The sequence below is a fragment of the Zootermopsis nevadensis genome, unplaced genomic scaffold (assembly GCF_977971745.1).
Source record: "Zootermopsis nevadensis isolate Lab colony 2312 unplaced genomic scaffold, Znev_1.0 Znev_ptg000010l, whole genome shotgun sequence".
NCBI lineage: Eukaryota > Metazoa > Arthropoda > Insecta > Blattodea > Termopsidae > Zootermopsis > Zootermopsis nevadensis.
Genome location: NW_028259142.1, coordinates 1,672,148 through 1,692,140, shown reverse-complemented (window position 1 = coordinate 1,692,140; position 19,993 = coordinate 1,672,148). Strand labels below are relative to the sequence as shown.

Below are 19,993 nucleotides of genomic sequence, written 5' to 3'. Positions count from 1 at the left end.
CATCAGTAAATCTGTCCCTTCCTGTGATAAAACTTGTTAATCGAGCGACTGATTTCAATGAAGCTTGGTATGAATGACATTCCACTGTAACAAAAATAATATGGAGGCCAATATGCAACGCTAATGCCACTCAGTGTAGAATAAATAAATATGGAGATCTGAAAACTATGCAGGTCTTTTATAGAAAGCAAAATGAGAGGTATATACTGTATGCGCACCATGAGAAGTCTGCCTAAAAGTATGAGTGGGAGATTTTACTGCACATGTGCACTCCAGCTATCCCTATTCCAGTCACTACTCCAGTAGCGCAGTGTATTTTGTATGTGAATGGTGTTGCACGTTTTGTGAGAGAGTACAGTACTAGATGATGGATAATATCCAAGAAAATTATTATTCTAATGACTCATCACCATCATCAAGAACTTTTAGATTTTAGTACAGTGTAGCTGTTCATTGCCACCCTGATCCAAGCAGACTTCTAGCGGCACACTGACAGTACTTCTCTAATGACGATAACGTACAAGGAACCATTTTGCATGGTCATTTATATACATATTTATTGTTTGTACATGGAACATTATATTTTATTGAGGATAACAATTATACAATGTCAATTTACTTTTCAGTGGCATAAAACTATTACAGTAAATGATCCAGAACCTTCCTATAACAGTGAACATGCGCATCTAAACCTCACTCGTGGCTTGATCCTTGAGTAATGAAGTCAGTTTTATCCACTTGCACTTGATGTTGGCCTTGACAACTTGTTCTGACCAGTCTTCCCCCAGAGGGCACCTGAACGACAAGTACATCAGTGATGACACACACTCACAAACGCACACATATATCAAAGTGATTCTCGTTTTACATGGGGGTTGTGTTCCTGTAATTCACAGCGTATATAAAAAAATATGCAAAACAGGAAATGTATATCAATCGCCATTTTGACGCTGAACTGGCACCCGAATTCACCAAGCTCATCATGGGCATCATATCTGATGATAAGCCTGGAAAAGATTTGATGCACGTAATATAGGCTATAAAATTTGTCCATGGATAAGATATTAATGTGCTCACGATACTTAAACAAAACTTTGTATATACAGAAACACAGATGGCAAAAGTGTGTGTAATGAAGTCACACTTATACAGCGTCGTTCACAACTGTTAACACTAACTGCATGATGCAAAGTCCTTCGTGAGAACATTATAATTGGTTACTGAATTCACATGAGCATGTGACTAGACTGTTCTGGGCTGGTATTTCACAAAAAAGAAAAGAAAAGAATTTTAAACCTGTCAAAATTGAATGGAAGACAGTTCACATATATCATACCATTATAAAAGTACCAACAACACAGTTAACTCTCCAACTGATGTCACAGAGACACAGGAAGCGAACACAAACACCTTCAAGTATTACGGCAAAGAACAACAATTCACAAAGGAGAGCTTTTGAACACATAAGCCAGAGAAGGGTTAACCTCAATTATGGTACATGAATTTCGTTGTTGAAACTCACCTTGAAGCAATGTCCACAGAATCCAGATCATAAGTAACACCAGCGTGTGCCTGCCACCTCTCTATACCATTCCATGCAATCATGATTCCATTGTCAGTGCAAAGGTGTGGTGGAGGGACAGCCAGTGTGTAGCCCATTTCATGGCAGACTAGCTTGATGGCACGCTTTATAAACTTGTTACAAGCCACGCCTCCAGATACCACCTGTACGTCATCAAAACTCCAGTCATCCACTGTTACAAACAAACTGAATTGTTTTAAGATAATAATTATACGGAGTAAAATCTAATTTTGTTGAAAGAGAACATGTTGGTAATGCTAGTGATGCAGAAATGAGAAGTACAGTTTTACACAGTATTAAAAATCATAATTCATCGCATTGGGCATTCAGTTAAAAATTATGTGTGAAGGCAAATCGAGTAATTAAGTTTTGCTAAAAAGAAACTAAAAATTTTGTTAATTGGAAAACAGGAGTTTTTCCACTGTGGTTATTTTATACAATGTAATTATAGTAAAGGTAATTTATGATCCAGCATCAATGTAGCAGATGGTGAGAAAACTGATCTATTTAATGGCATTATAACCTATTCTGTGAAAATCAGTCAGTTTTGTGACTGTTTACAAACCAAGGTCTTATTATCCTGAGGTAGAAGCTTCTGAAGGCCAACAAACTCCATGGCACGCTGCAGACGCTGACACAAGTGGCGTGTGATTGCCATCTGGAAGCTTCCACATAAGTTGAACACCCCTGGGATCAACTCATCTCCTTCAACATCTGATACAGAAAGCAATTTTATCACCTGAATGATCAAATGCCTGAGGAAAATCCTGCCTCACAGAATGAGCTGGTTGGCTGGTTACTGCTATAAATACTTCTTTAAATTTCAATAAGTAATTGTACATTCTGATCAGAGTAAGATACAGAATGAGATAAAAACTTGATAAATGCTATGAACGGCCAATATCTCATCCTTCGTATTTGTGAGATGTCACAACGGCTATTCCAGTAGTTACAGGCATTAGTGGCAAATGTATTTTAGATTATGACAGACTGTTCATGAAAGGGAAATAAAAGAACAATTTCTAATTTCAACACAAATAAAAATTCAGAATTCCCTACCAACAATAAAATAAATAATGTTATAATGTGCATTTGAAAATATTAGAGGGCTATGCAATAAAACAGAAGATCTCTTTAACACAGATAAATGAAACAAATGTCAGTAGCAAAAATCAGACCAAATTAATTTGCTTGACTGCACATAACCAACAAAATAATTACAACTATCTACTGATAAATATAACTGTATAAAGAATCAAAGTAAATTACATGGGAGTACTTTTATTAGGAAAGACTTAAAATACAGTAGTATAGAACTTGCACTGCAGGGAACTACATTTTTAATTCTGAGCTGTCAAAGTAATAAAAGTACGCCAAACTTCTTCATATTATCACAAAAGGAATTAATGTTTGTGAAATTTTCAGTACCAATTATTTCTCAGACAGTAACTACAAGGTACAAGTGACTTATCTTATGGCAGTTACTAGCGTCAGTGTAAGTAGCACTGACTTAATATAAAAGATGAATTGGGAAGGATGTGGAAGGAAGAAACAGCGAGCAACATTTGACTAGAGGGCCTCAGCTATACTTCACATCATGCAATGCTGTATTAACTGTTTCCTGCTGAACAGTACCATGTAGTTTCTCCTGATTTAGAATATATTTGCGAACAGAATTCTTGAGGCCAGAAACGCTGAAATTGCAGTCTTTGTAATGTGCCATCACTGTAGGGAACAGGAATGCCTCAGGGTTTGTACACTTGCTGGCTGCTAGCTCGATGGCCTCACCACCAGACAATGTTCGGAACTCTGCCAGGTTTCGCAGTTTCAGGCGCCGGGCAACCTAGCAGAGCCAAAGGAGTTTACAGTGGCAAATACTAAAGAAAACATACACAGACAAATGCCAGACACACTTTTCATATTATGTAGACAAGAAACACATTCAAGATGGCTATCTTCTGGGTTGCTGCACCATATAATCTGCTATAAATTTACTGAAGTTACAGAGGCACCAAGCACCACTGAGATGTTGATAAACTTTAACCAGACTACATGGCACAACTCAGAAGAGAGCCATGTTCATACGACTTAGAACCTGAAATCTCGAAAGAAACACATACAAAGTTCTGATGTACAGCAGCTACTTCGAAAACAGAAAAGGGGGGGGGGAGAGAGAGAGAAGATGCTAGGAACAGTGTGAATGAGTGGAATCGACATGTCAACGATGGAGTCCAGTGGCAAACCTTCGGGTTACATGAACTTGATAAGCCAAGTAACCTTTAAATTACACCAAATTACATGACAACGTATGAGACCTGGGAAACAATATAACAAATATAGTAAGAGAAAGTCACACGAATAATGCATTATGATACCCAGGACTTTCTTACAGCTCACTATTTTTAAATTTACTTGTTTTTCTCTTTCATAAAATGGATTGATTCAAATGTAATTTAAAATACAGTATTATCCTGTTCAAATATTTTGTTTTGTTTTGCCTTAACAGCTACTGTCATATTAACCTTGTCAAAAGCCTCTCCTGGCGCATCATCCAAACTCTGGCCCAGAAGCAGGAATCTATCCACAGCCTGCGCTACAGCTAAGAGACAATGCCCTCCAGAAATAAGAAGAACCAGGAATGGAAAGTCCACCTGAATAAAAAAAAGTCATCATCAGAAAACCATTCAGGGAGATACACAAAAAATGTAAAGTAAATAATCAATTAACTGAATACAGACGATAATCAGCTGTTGCTTCTTGCTCCTGGCTTAAGCCCCTAAATTACAGCTGTGCTCAGGGTCCAGTTTTCAGTATAATTTCCACACAAGAGGCATGAGTACACTTTGACAGGTCACAGTACGAAACATGCATTTTTTGAAGGGGGGAGAAAAGTCTGTGAAGTTTTGACATATCGTTACTGTCTTGTTTCCGTTGCTCTTCCTTCCTTGTTCATTCTGTTAGACCCTTATTCATTCTTAAACTGTTATAATTTCATGATCACATAAATATGACGTTTGGTGGGCAATGTGAAGCCTGCTTGAATAACACAATTCTAAGATCTGAGATTCTCATGGCAGTGAAGATGTAGATGAAGGTCATCTGGGTTGCAATGCTGTGTCATCTTGTAGGTAGTTATCAATGTTTTAGAGGAATAAAAATTCAAATGACAGATACCAGTCAATTAATCCTCTAATCTGTCAGCCCTACAAGAACTCGAGATGCTTGAACGTACCTTCTGCACCATTCGAACCGTGAGGGCATGGGCCTCCATGTGGTGTATTGGGATTAAAGGTTTCCCAGAGATGCGTGACAGGTGTTTCCCATAATTCATTCCAACAATAAGCGACAGGGGTAGACCTGAAAGGTATTTTACTTGTTTCAAAATTACAAAATGGCTGAGACTCCTCTGTTACTGAAATTTGATGAAACATAACAATGTGGAAAAATTATGATTTTGAATAATAAGCCTGTGTAATATGTAAATAATTAATAAAACATGCAACTCAGTTAAAATGCAGCAATATACATGTAAACCTTACATGAACTCTAACCTCATTTTGGGTTTACATAATAACACCTTCTCAACTGCATCAAATGGCAGACTGTCTGCTAGGAAGAAACTGGTGAAAATATGAAAATGATCATAGCCTATTTTATGGCGGCTCTATCCCAGTGCCTGCATGAAACAATCGAGAAAAGTCACAAAGAATGACGGTCTGAATAGTGGCAAGTTCATGAGAACCAAAGACATCAAAATAAAGTTGTGTGGTAACACTTTGGTAACTTCAGCAGTACATGCAGTCTAAAACCATTTCTGATAGCATAAAAAAGGCAATGAACTGACAAGGTTCACTACAAATTCACGATTCCATCATTCATTTTCAACATTCTCTTCTCTTTCAGGAAGTATTTTCAGATTAAGCTCAGTAAGCAAAAATGTAAAACAAAGGAACAGCGCCTGTTATTTAGTATGGGGCATGCTAATTGTCAGCAGAACAAGACAGGATGTGACAGACCACATACAACACGTACTGTAGTGAGTATTAACTCTTGTAATAATATTACCACACAAGTTGCCGCTTATAATAGAGACATAGTGTAGCTGCATGTGTGTGTTTTAACTTCTTTTCTGAAGAGAGAAAAGGGCATAAATTCAGAATCTGTCATTTAATTCAGACTATTTTAATATTTTTTATGTAAACAACATAAAGCAGAATGGAAACATAAATAATCTAATTAACATGAAGCATGACAGAAATAAGTGAGCAGCACACACTCTCACTACGTTAAGATTTAAAACTTTCACAGCACAATAATTTTGTAAAATCCCTTGGGCCTTCAGTCGCGTTGTCAAGTCAACATTGACTCAGTTGCATGTTAGGGAAACACAGAGAAACTGAAGCAAGGCAGAATTTTATAAAATTATCTTCCCTAATATGCAATTTTATTTTCTACTGAATTTTCCCCATAATTTAACTTGTCATACAAATTCATAAGATACACAAACATCCATACCAGGTTTCACAGTTGTTGCTATTGCATCCACATCTGACAGCTGAAGACTCGCTGCCCTCAAGGCATCGTTAACTACACTTTCTATATGTTGCTGGTGTAGGTCACGAGCAATTGGAGGAATTATGCCACCATGGCTGAACAGAAAAGAACAAAGTGTCACTGCATTGAATTTACAACATTTCTTACATGTATAAATTTCAATGAACACCTTTATTACTTGAGATGAATCTGCTGCTGAGAATTCATTGCCTCCCCCAGGAGCCTTCCATTACTGTCCACAATAGCACACCCAGTGTCATCACAACTTGTTTCAATTCCAAGCACGATGCCTGTGACTTGACTTGAGTAACATCTGATGTCTCTAAAGTTCATCACAATTTTTAAACCAGGACAAAGCCTTGCAAGTTGTTTCCTGTGCTCAATTACGTGATGCAGAAATTGTCTACAAATGCGGTAGGAAACTAATGTTTGAATTTGTATCATGTTCAGGTAGTAAAGATTCTCTTTCCCATATAATTTAATCGGCTAATGCGGTGGCGTATTTTAATTATAATGATCACGCTAATACAGTAATTAAGTATCACTTAAATTTTACGTTACGCTTGGAAATTCACGATATCAACATTGTTTAAAAATTTTGTTGTTACGTAACGTACATACGTTCCTTGCAATGAAATAACTAATGTCATAACATATTTTCGAGTAACATGTTAGGATATGTAAACAGAGTGCAACAAAACAACCATCACATTTTCAGGTTATGTTTGGGCTTTTTACGAGAGCGCAAGTTACCTTTGCTTTTGATTATCTGTGGAGGTCTATTCTTCTTCTTCTTCTTCTTCTCACAGCAAAGGCTTGTTTTGGGGCCTCCTCCTTCGTCTTGTGTTTTCAATCCATTTTGAAGAACTAAAAGTCGTAAAAAATAACTAGTTACTGAAAAATACCACAAGAACAACAAAGTAGAAAGTAAATGTGGAAGAATGGAGTTTGGATACCACAAGAAGAATTCCATTCCAGTCGCTGAAAGAAACAAAATGTGAATGACCTGCATGGGAATTTGTTTAAAAATCCATACTAATATTTCTAGTAAAATTATCAGGAGGTCTTTGTCAGTGCTTGAAAATGTGGAAGTTACATGCCGAGCTGATTATTATAATATATGCAAAAGTAATTCCTTTAAGAATTAATAGTTTGGAAATGTTAATTAGAAACATGGTTTTTTGTCTGTAATGAACACAGGTAGACACAACACTGAGATCTGAATAGACTCTTCAGATTATTAGACAATCCACAGGGGAATTAAAAATTCATATTGCAAGGGTAATTATGCAAGTCCAGGATATTGTTACAAACTGGAACCTGAGTCTGATATCTTTAATGTTTCAATGTGTTATGTAATTAGGCATATGCTTCTGATAGAGTTTGATTCATTCTGAAGGCAGTGGACTTCAGCGGGTTAAGATGATGTGCATTTTCTTAAATAATGTCATTTTAGAATTCAAATATTCACAACCTTTATAGCATCACTATTACATAAGGGGTTGATAAAAACAAAACACATAACAAACTGATAATTAATATTAAAAAAATCAATTTAACAACATTCTTTCATCACAAAACTTCAAGCAAAGAATTCAAAAGTCCATCTTATTCAAGATGCTATCAGCTCAAACCCTGAACTGGAGATTGGTTGTCCTAACTTGGATCCATCATAATTTTCATCATTTCAAGTCAAATGATGGTAAAATAATGTGAAATTAATTACAAATTTATTTAATCTTCACAACTCAACAAAATCCCATTTGCTGTAGTGATGATGTGTTCTGATTGTGTCAAATTGCAGGCGAATCTTCATATAGAACACCACCACACAACTAGAATGAGAAAGATTTTTATGGACATTCACAGTCCTCCATGTGCAAAATATTTTACATATGATCAGGTAACCTTGATGATAAAAAATATGGTAATATTTGTAACAGCTGGACTGTAAGTGTTCAAGGAAGGGTAAGTGAGAAGAATGAGTCTATCGGGAATATATATCAAAGTAGCATTACAGTAAGCTCATCCTGTTTGGCCAAAGAACGACGCATTCCCTTAAAATCAAAATTTGCAACAGCCCGGCACATCACACAAATATACAGTCAGACAGCCCTCATAAAAAATGATTCATAGGTTTATGAATATAATTGCACTAAAACTGAAATTCTATCACATCATGTTTTTTTTTCTCCAAACTGGCAATTTTTGGCTGACTAACCACACTTTACCTTATGCACACTGACGAAAATAAATGAGTGGCATTATTTCATAATAAAACCAGATTAAGGGCCCTGAGATTTATAACCACTTGAGAACGTATTACATGTGAGACTTGTAAATCCTAGGCCAATTAATGAACTCGTCGTGGATCAGAGTTGCGTTCCGTCCACAAACAGTTCACTGCCAAGTCCAAACAGAAGACACAGATGAAGTTAACTGAACGAACCTCTTGTATTCTCCCCTTGAGCGAATATTGTGTGCCATTAGTATGTGATAAAATGCATTTAAAATACAGTTCTGTTCACATTAAACACATCTTGCTACACAAGAAATGTGCTTTGATATTAACTATTGTATAAAGCATATTGAAAGCGATATACATCAATCAAACAATTAATTTAAATTATGCTATTTTAATGACCGGCAGACAAACACGAGTTCATTATATTTTACGGATTGTAATGAATTGACGTGAAACTTGAGGGCCAATTAAAATATATAAGTATATGGAAATAACACCATATATAACACATAAAAATGTTTAAACAAAATCTTTCTTTTTTCATTCTCAGTAAAAATAGCAAATTTCGGGCGTGCATCGTTCTTTGTTTCACCCGCTCGCCACGTTGAGGCACAGGATTTGAGCGGGACCTGAAACATACGAAGCAAACAAACAAACAAACCTTCTATAAGAACAGCAACAAACATAACCTGGAAGTAACTGAGAAAATCACGGCAGAGTACTCACCTGAGCTGTGAATCTTCTTCAAGGAAAAATCAGTCCAAGAATTCCGATGCGAATTAATAACTTCAATCCATAACGAAATCAAAACTGAGCACCTCAGTTCATCGCGAAACAATAAATCGGCGGTTCCTTCGAGTGAACACGCAGATCGCAAATGACGAAGCTCCGTCCAATCCGAAGACAAAATTCCGAAAGCGAGTTCCAGAACACGACGATCTCTTTCGCCTTCATACATGCGTACGTAAAGAATTCCTCGTCTTAAAAAATCTACTTACGAAATCGAACAACATCAAAACAGCAATAAATGAATATGTTCATAATAACATCTATTTTTACGACTGCAAATTTCTTCTTTACGCAAAATCCGAAAAATCACGACAATTTCGCGATTCTTTTTGACACGCGAAACGCGAAATCCAAATATGACTCAATTTATTTATTTATTTATTTCTTTCTTTTTTCCACGATTCCGTCACGCGGTCTAACGAGTTTCTTCAGTGGCTGTAAAAAAGATTAAATGCTCAATCGATGACCTGGAACCACAGAACATGAGAATACAAACAAAGAAACCTTAACCTAGGAACCTCACAGATTCAGGCGGATCTTTCAACATTGAAGCGAAAGACCGACGAGTTGTATTTTACGTTAAACTGAATCTTTTTCCTTGCAATGCGATTTGTTCACAGGAAGAGAATGCAAAAGTTCTTTTTGTCTGTCTCTCCTTCTCGCATTGATTTCATTGGTCGTGCCGACCGAACCTGTCAAGTTGTGCACCCTGTGATAAAAAAAAAGAACACACACACACACACAGAAATATCAAACCCTCCTAAGTGACCGTCCATTGCCATGGACACAAAAGCTAACCTAACATGGGCACCTATCGGGGAGGGCAGGGAGGACTCTTACAAACTATAAAAAAAATGTATATTAATACACAGGGTTGCCAACTTGACCTTAACCTAACATGCCCTCAGTCGTGGCGGGCGCCGCGTCAAATACAAGTTGCCTGGCACGGACCGACGTGGTTATCGTTGGCAACCTGGGGCCTGGCTGCTCTTGATAAGACCGTGCCGATGCTATGGCGTACAAGATTTGCCGCGAGCACCCAGCCCATCCTCCAGCGGATGGGTCCTCAACCACTAGGGGTTCGGCCGACACTGGTTTTTGTCTTCTTAACTTTACTCTTTGCGCGTTGCTCCGTCCGCCTTGATCCATGGTTCGATGTCTCCTCCGATGTCCGATGGACGCCGATCCTCCACTCTAACGACGTAGCCGTTCACAGAATCTAACAAAACCATGACGTAAAAAAAACTCACAAACACTTCGAGGACGGTCAGAATCGCGGTCACACGGAAATCACACTTCTTTAGCGGAAATTAATGAAAAATTTACGCGTAACCTTCACTGCCTCGGACTTGATGTTCCAGAATGACTAACATAACCGAAAATCTGAAATTAACACAACATATTGGTAAAAACCTGCCGGATTTAAAATCACTTCCGTCTTGAATAATCTCGCGTTACGTCCTTCAGACCACATCACTAACCTAACCTCACATTCACGTTTCCTGCGGAGTGGTTCCGCAGATCTACTCTAGGACTGCCTACAAACTCTCCCGTACGAACGCGATTTAAAGAAATGGCGACACTCCCGACACACACACTCACGACCTGCCCGCACAAAGCAAATTGACCTACGAATTTTGTCATTAATTCAAAAATGGTGGAGACAAATGGCATATCGATGTAAAGTCGTAACCAGAAGTTACCCGCCTGACTATAAGTCATTCTCATTAAACCAGCTTAATATCCCTCTGCTGTGTGTGTAAGTGTAAAAACCACACAGAATTCCGAATGCCTGCGCTAACTTCGGCACACTAGTGCACAATCTAAGTTAAGCACATTAGTGCACAACACTAACTTCGGCACACTAGTGCACAATCTAAGGTAAGCACATTAGTGCACAACAAAAACTTCGGCACATTAGTGCACAACAATAACTTCGGCACGCTAGTGCACAATCTAATTTAAGCACATTAGTGCACAACAAAAACTTCGGCACATTAGTGCACAACACTAACTTCGGCACACTAGTGCACAATCTAAGTTAAGCACATTAGTGCACAACACTAACTTCGGCACGCTAGTGCACAATCTAAGTTAAGCACATTAGTGCACAACAATAACTTCGGCACATTAGTGCACAACACTAACTTCGGCACAGGAGTGCACAATCTAATATGAGCACATTTATCCATACAATCCATCTTCACTAATCCTGACTTCTGATCAATTGCTTATGCACTAAATAAAATTATACAGAAATAATATTATTCGTTCCAGTGGCGTTCCGCCACCACAAATGTCTTTCTTGTATTCTCTCGAGAGTGGATTAGGCACTGCGCTGTGAGCAGACAACGGCCTCTCTGTACAGTCGGATTAAAATTGCGCGAGTCTTCTACTAAGACACGAAGCCTCCTGAAAATATTTCTGTTACGTAAAGAGAGACAGGGAAATCTCTGTTCTGAAGGATTTGCTTGACATCACATACGGAAGTTACGAAGCCGGAGACGAAATGAGGCATGAGAATGGTGGGTGAAGGAATGAGTGATAGTTTGAGGATGCTGGCTTGGTCTAACTGCAGACAATGCGATTATCCCGATGGAGAATGTGGCCAGATATCACGAAAATTTATGGTCCGATCTAATTCTTTGTCTGAAATATCTCACTGAAGACAGAGGGAATACAGTTACATAAGAACATTGGCAATTATTTCTGACAAATAGAGGAAGAATTTTCGGTTTACAAAAAGATACGTAGGAATGCTGTTTCGTCAAAATCTGATAAATAACTGAATAATTAATCGTTATACCTTAAAGCCGTAAGCTCGTTTTCCTGGAAGAACACACTAATATTCGATTAAATTTTGAAATCGTTATTCTCAATCAAGGAAACAAAAATAATACTCAGTTTTGCAGAATGCCTAAAATGAAAAGATCACATCTGCCTATGGGACCGACCAATGAGATCTCGTACCTTCTCTCACTACGATACGTCATTTGTTACAATAAGTTCGAGATTAAAATAATTTTCTGTCCTGGTGGTCCGTCGTGATTAAATACCTGAACGCTGAATACAATTAAAAATGTAGGTTCCACAAACTATTTTTTAGCTCAAAAAGCCCTTTCGAAAACGAATTAATTGCTCTAGCAAATATAAAAATGTAAAATGTTTTTACGCAGAATCTGAACCAGAATAAGTCAAAAAATTGTAACACTAGAAATAAGCTGTTCATTGCTTCGGAGTTCATATGGACGTAGTCATTCAATGCCAACTGTAAACGAAATCTCATGGCTATAGTTCACATGAATATATCTCGAAGAAATAAGTTGCTTCGATAATATCGAGGTAAGCTAAAGGAATCTCAGATTTACATCTTGCCTGTACCGGACCGCGCACCACATTGTGAGAACCCATGTTACGAATTCAAAGTTGCTTTTATAGAAATTGAGATTCTAGCTTATTACTAAATTCATGTATCCAGTGCATCGGAATTCATATAAAAGATTTTTAACTAATTTTTTGTTCTAAATCAAAATAAATATGGCAGTTGGCACAGATGAATGTACAAATAACTAAATGCTAGTATTTGCCGGCCATGCAAGGAAAAGTACAACACTACTATTAATACTACAAGCAGAGAGAAGAGTTAGTTCCTTAGTTTGTTAGTAATGCAAAGAGATTGCTAATTTGTACAATTCATATGTGAAATCTGCCTTTAAATAATGACTACGTAATTTTAATACAATGTGCACGTAACTCCATTTATAACTGTCATAATGAGGATACATCCTAAAGAAAGAAGTCATTTTACCTCACAAATCAGATTTCGATGCTAAATATTATTCCGATTCAAAACGCATTGCAGGTAATTTCTGGATTCATTTACGTACGTAAGACGCGCGAACTAGGTGCGCAGGTATCAGAACCTTGTTGAAGCTGGTACTGAAGTACAAAATGTTTGAACGATCGTGAACTACTGATGAATTGCTTTTAAGTTTGGCTTTCTTTCTTTTTGGATTGTGAGGGGGGCGGGGGGGGGGGGGGGGGGTTTGTCTGAGGATGAAGACCTGTACCCATTTATTCCGAGTCCTCGTGTATTTTCTGGTCTGCTCAAGATCTATAAAGAGCCCTGACATTTATTCATTTAATAACGCAAAGCAGTGATACAAAGTTTTCAATATATTTACGAAAAGTTTGATTTATGTATTGTGGGGTTATGAATTGCAAATGTAGAATATATAATTCTCAATGTAAAAGAATTTTTTTAGGAACGATTTTGACGAAATTTTAAACAAGAACACGAATGTAGGATCCAAGCGTTTCCAAATATTCTTGTAGGTTGTAGCTTCCAAAATATGTGAATTCGAGTATAGTAAAATTCCTTACTTATTCAGCACCCTGAATAAATATTTTCGAGAAACTATTTAACATCGCTGTAAAAACTACACGTGACATATTACGCTATTTTTCAAGTTAAACTCGAAATTCGGAAACCAGGAGAGAACATTGCTCAGCGTCTCTCCATTATCAAATTAAAAATTGGAAAATGTTTGAAGTAACGAAGTGATTTTCGTTTGGTGACGACGTCATCAGCGATCGTTCGGCAAATGAAGACTGTGTATATGAACCGTACTAAATGCGCATTGTCTGCAGTTACAATCATTTTATACAACAGAATGTTATCTTAAGGATTTACAAAAAAAAATCAGGATGACGTCATATACCCAAGAGATCTGCACTGGTCATAGAGCCGACGAGGTGAAATAATCCATGACTCATCTGTTGTGGCGAATGTGTCGCCTGCCACGCCTACAAAAACCGAACGAAGTCTCGGAAACTTAAGTAAAGGCAGAGAGGTTGATCGAGGTCATACAAACTATGTCACACGCGAATGAAAATGCGTGGGGTAGGACAGGGAGAATACTGTTTGAACGGCGAGAAACTTCTTCTTCTTATTCTTCTTTAATAAGATACAGGCCTAAACGTATTCGAGATAACTGGATTTTTCCTTAATATAAATCTTCCGTTCATCATAATGCTACATGATTTTCGCAAGTCTTGTATTCGAAGGCTACATTTAAGAAATAACATTTATTTTAACAGTACGAGCGGATAATACTTCAGCCAATTAATTTAAACTAATTCGATATAAATTAAACTAAACTAAGTTATTTGCAGATCTACTACATTATCTTATGATAACTCGTTACTGGTCCTATTCTATTCATGAAATGACACATTAAAAGTCTCTCTATAAAAATTATTCAAGCTGGCTACGACTGTACATCGAAGGCTGTGGATTCATTTAGGCATTAAAATGTCACACAAATCAATTATGCAAATTGTGTTCAAGATCTAAATAAGACTTGCCCGTGGACGGCAATGAAAGAATGTAAATGAAAACTGGTCCTGTTTGGCCAAAGAACGATGCATTCCCGCCTTTTATATTTTGAATCTTCTTGGTTGGTCACACGAATGTATCGACGTAGGGCAAAGATTTGAATTTAAAAATATGTCTACTTATAAAAATGCAACATATCTAAATTTATCCAGCGTGACGTTACTTCTGAAAACAAAAATTCCTTCGCTGTCTTTCACAAATTACCTTTTGCACTCTGACGAAAAAAGAGGCAATTTTTCACGATAAAAACAGAACAGACGACCTGAGATCTATACTACTTACGTACCACGACACGTTTCATGTGCGATACTTGCAAATCCTCCGACGCTCTCTGACCTCGTCTTGTAATGACGTGCGCTCCGTCTACATACAGTTCACTGAAATCTCAAAACGGCAGACTCGAATGGCTTTGCAGACTAACCTGTGATAAATTATAAATAGGATTTCGCGGATACTAGTGATTTGAGGTTAAATTTAAGAGACAATTAAAGAATTAGACTCAGAAATTAATACCACAAGTAGCTTATGAAACAGTTTAACCAAAATCTTTTTCTTATTCTCAGTAAAAATAGCAAATTTCGGGCGTGCATCGTTCTTTGTTTCACCCGCTCGCCACGTTGAGGCACAGGACGTGAGCGGGACCTGAAACATACGAAGCAAACAAACAAACAAACCTTCTATAAGATCAGCAACAAACACAACCTGGAAGTAACTGAGAAAATCACGGCAGAGTACTCACCTGTGCTGTGAATCTTCTTCAAGGCAAAATCGACGAAATTTGAAGTTGCGAAATTCAGTCCAAAAATTCCGATGCGAATTAATAACTTCAATCCATAACGAAATCAAAACTGACCACCTCAGTTCATCGCGAAACAAAAATCGGCGGTTCCTTCGAGTGAACACGCAGATCGCAAATGACGAAGCTCCGTCCAATTCGAAGACAAAATTCCGAAAGCGAGTTCCAAAACACGACGATCTCTTTCGCCTTCATACATGCGTACGAAAAGAATTCCTCGTCTTAAAAAATCTACTTACGAAATCGAACAACATCAAAATAGCAATAAATGAATATGTTCATAATAACACGTAGTTTTACGACTGCAAATTCCTTCTTTACGCAAAATCTGAAAAATCACGACAATTTCGCGATTCTTTTTGACACGCGAAACGCGAAATCCAAATATGACTCAATTTATTTATTTATTTTTTCCACGATTCCGTCACGCGGTCTAACGAGTTTCTTCAGTGGCTGTAAAAAAGATTAAATGCTCAATCGATGACCTGGAACCACAGAACATGAGAATACAAACAAAGAAACCTTAACCTAGGAACCTCACAGATTCAGGCGGATCTTTCAACATTGAAGCGAAAGACCGACGAGTTGTATTTTACGTTAAACTGAATCTTTTTCCTTGCAATGCGATTTGTTCACAGGAAGAGAATGCAAAAGTTCTTTTTGTCTGTCTCTCCTTCTCGCATTGATTTCATTGGTCGTGCCGACCGAACCTGTCAAGTTGTGCACCCTGTGATAAAAAAAAAGAACACACACACACACACAGAAATATCAAACCCTCCTAAGTGACCGTCCATTGCCATGGACACAAAAGCTAACCTAACATGGGCACCTATCGGGGAGGGCAGGGAGGACTCTTACAAACTATAAAAAAAATGTATATTAATACACAGGGTTGCCAACTTGACCTTAACCTAACATGCCCTCAGTCGTGGCGGGCGCCGCGTCAAATACAAGTTGCCTGGCACGGACCGACGTGGTTATCGTTGGCAACCTGGGGCCTGGCTGCTCTTGATAAGACCGTGCCGATGCTATGGCGTACAAGATTTGCCGCGAGCACCCAGCCCATCCTCCAGCGGATGGGTCCTCAACCACTAGGGGTTCGGCCGACACTGGTTTTTGTCTTCTTAACTTTACTCTTTGCGCGTTGCTCCGTCCGCCTTGGTCCATGGTTCGATGTCTTCCTCCGATGTCCGATGGACGCCGATCCTCCACTGGAACGACGAAGCCGTTCACAGAATCTAACAAAACTATGACGTAAAACCAACTCACAAACACTTCGAGGACGGTCAGAATCGCGGTAACACGGAAATCACATTTCTTTAGCGGAAATTAATGAAAAATTTTCGCGTAACCTTCACTGCCTCGGACATGATGTCCCAGAATAATTAACATTACCGAAAATCTGAAATTAACACAACATATCGGTAAAAACCTGCCGGATTTAAAATCACTTCCGTCTTGAATAATCTCGCGTTACGTCCTTCAGACCACATCACTAACCTAACCTCACATTCACCTTTCCTGCGGAGTGGTTCCGCAGATCTACTCTAGGACTGCCTACAAACTCTCCCGTACGAACGCGTTTAAAAGAAATGACGACACTCCCGACACACACACTCACGACCTGCCCGCACAAAGCAAATTGACCTATGAATTTTGTCATTAATTCAAAAATGGCATATCCATGTAAAGTCGTAACCAGAAGTTACCCGCCAGACTATAAGTCATTCTCATTAAACCAGCTTAATATCCCTCTGCTGTGTGTGTACGTGTAAAAACCACACAGAATTCCGAATGCCTGCGCTAACTTCGGCACACTAGTGCACAATCTATGTTGAGCACAATAATGCACAATCTAAAGTAGGCACACTAGTGCACAATCTAATATGGGCACATTTATCCATACAATCCATCTTCACTAATCCTGACTTCTGATCAATTGCTTATGCACTAAATAAAATTATACAGAAATAATATTATTCGTTCCAGTGGCGTTCCGCCACCACAAATGTCTTTCTTGTATTCTCTCGAGAGTGGATTAGGCACTGCGCTGTGAGCAGACAACGGCCTCTCTGTACAGTCGCATTAAAATTGCGCGAGTCTTCTACTAAGACACGAAGCCTCCTGAAAATATTTCTGTTACGTAAAGAGAGACAGGGAAATCTCTGTTCTGAAGGATTTGCTTGACATCACATACGGAAGTTACGAAGCCGGAGACGGAATGAGGCATGAGAATGGTGGGACAAGGAATGAGTGATAGTTTGAGGATGCTGGCTTGATCTAACTGCAGACAATGCGATTATCCCGATAAAGAATGTGGCCAGATATCACGAAAATTTATGGTCCGATCTAATTCTTTGTCTGAAATATCTCACTGAAGACAGAGGGAATACAGTTACATAAGAACATTGGCAATTATTTCTGACAAATAGAGGAAGAATTTTCGGTTTACAAAAAGATACGTAGGAATGCTGTTTCGTCAAAATCTGATAAATAACTGAATAATTAATCGTTATACCTTAAAGCCGTAAGCTCGTTTTCCTGGAAGAACACACTAATATTCGATTAAATTTTGAAATCGTTATTCTCAATCAAGGAAACAAAAATAATACTCAGTTTTGCAGAATGCCTAAAATGAAAAGATCACATCTGCCTATGGGACCGACCAATGAGATCTCGTACCTTCTCTCACTACGATACGTCATTTGTTACAATAAGTTCGAGATTAAAATAATTTTCTGTCCTGGTGGTCCGTCGTGATTAAATACCTGAACGCTGAATACAATTAAAAATGTAGGTTCCACAAACTATTTTTTAGCTCAAAAAGCCCTTTCGAAAACGAATTAATTGCTCTAGCAAATATAAAAATGTAAAATGTTTTTACGCAGAATCTGAACCAGAATAAGTCAAAAAATTGTAACACTAGAAATAAGCTGTTCATTGCTTCGGAGTTCATATGGACGTAGTCATTCAATGCCAACTGTAAACGAAATCTCATGGCTATAGTTCACATGAATATATCTCGAAGAAATAAGTTGCTTCGATAATATCGAGGTAAGCTAAAGGAATCTCAGATTTACATCTTGCCTGTATCGGACCGCGCACCACATTGTGAGAACCCATGTTACGAATTCAAAGTTGCTTTTATAGAAATTGAGATTCTAGCTTATTACTAAATTCATGTATCCAGTGCATCGGAATTCATATAAAAGATTTTTAACTAATTTTTTGTTCTAAATCAAAATAAATATGGCAGTTGGCACAGATGAATGTACAAATAACTAAATGCTAGTATTTGCCGGCCATGCAAGGAAAAGTACAACACTACTATTAATACTACAAGCAGAGAGAAGAGTTAGTTCCTTAGTTTGTTAGTAATGCAAAGAGATTGCTAATTTGTACAATTCATATGTGAAATCTGCCTTTAAATAATGACTACGTAATTTTAATACAATGTGCACGTAACTCCATTTATAACTGTCATAATGAGGATACATCCTAAAGAAAGAAGTCATTTTACCTCACAAATCAGATTTCGATATTAAATATTATTCCGATTCAAAACGCATTGCAGGTAATTTCTGGTTTCATTTACGTACGTAAGACGCGCGAACTAGGTGCGCAGGTATCAGAACCTTGTTGAAGCTGGTACTGAAGTACAAAATGTTTGAACGATCGTGAACTACTGATGAATTGCTTTTAAGTTTGGCTTTCTTTCTTTTTGGATTGTGAGGGGGGCGGGGGGGGGGGGTTGTCTGAGGATGAAGACCTGTACCTATTTATTCCGAGTCCTCGTGTATTTCCTGGTCTGCTCAAGATCTATAAAGAGCCTTGACATTTATTCATTCAAGTCCCTGAATAACGCAAAGCAGTGATACAATTTTTTCAATATCTTTACGAACAGTTTGATTTATGTATTGTGGGGTTACGAATTGCAAATGTAGAATATATAATTCTCAATGTAAAAGAATTTTTTTAGGAACGATTTTGACGAAGCTTTAAACAAGAACACGAATGAAGGATCCAAGCGTTTCCAAATATTCTTGTAGGTTGTAGCTTCCAAAATTTGTGGAGTCGAGAGTAGTAAAATTCCTTACTTATTCAGCATCCTGTATAAATATTTTCGAGAAACTATTTAACATCGCTGTAAAAACTACACGTGACATATTACGCTATTTTTCAAGTTAAACTCGAAATTCGGAAACCAGGAGAGAACATTGCTCAGCGTCTCTCCATTATCAAATTAAAAATTGGAAAATGTTTGAAGAAACGAAGTGATTTTCGTTTGGTGACGACGTCATCAGCGATCGTTCGGCAAATGAAGACTGTGTATATGAACCGTACTAAATGCGCATTGCCTGCAGTTACAATCATTTTATACAACAGAATGTTATCTTAAGGATTTACAAAAAAAAATCAGGATGACGTCATATACCCAAGAGATCTGCACTGGTCATAGAGCCGACGAGGTGAAATAATCCATGACTCATCTGTTGTGGCGAATGTGTCGCCTGCCACGCCTACAAAAACCGAATGAAATCTCGGAAACTTAAGTAAAGGCAGAGAGGTTGATCAAGGTCATTCAAACTATGTCACACGCGAATGAAAATGCGTGGGGTAGGACAGGGA

The 19,993-nt window shown here is 37.9% G+C and overlaps 1 protein-coding gene across 2 annotated transcripts; it reads right to left on the bottom strand.

Moving 5' to 3' along the window:
* Positions 1-540: 540 nt before the first annotated feature.
* Tcs4 (Threonyl-carbamoyl synthesis 4) lies at positions 541-6,883 on the bottom strand. Of its 2 annotated transcripts, none has more exons than XM_087346178.1 (8): positions 6,315-6,883; positions 6,098-6,231; positions 4,815-4,939; positions 4,105-4,233; positions 3,218-3,425; positions 2,148-2,296; positions 1,523-1,725; positions 541-795 (listed from the first exon to the last, which is right to left on the bottom strand). In XM_087346178.1, the coding sequence occupies exons 1-8, from the start codon at positions 6,578-6,580 to the stop codon at positions 687-689; spliced, it is 1,323 nt and encodes a 440-aa protein (XP_087202304.1). In that variant the 5' UTR covers positions 6,581-6,883; the 3' UTR covers positions 541-686. The 2 variants fall into 2 exon arrangements, with proteins under 2 accessions (XP_087202304.1, XP_087202303.1); XM_087346177.1 differs by lacking the exon at positions 541-795 and adding an exon at positions 803-1,007.
* Positions 6,884-19,993: the final 13,110 nt, after the last annotated feature.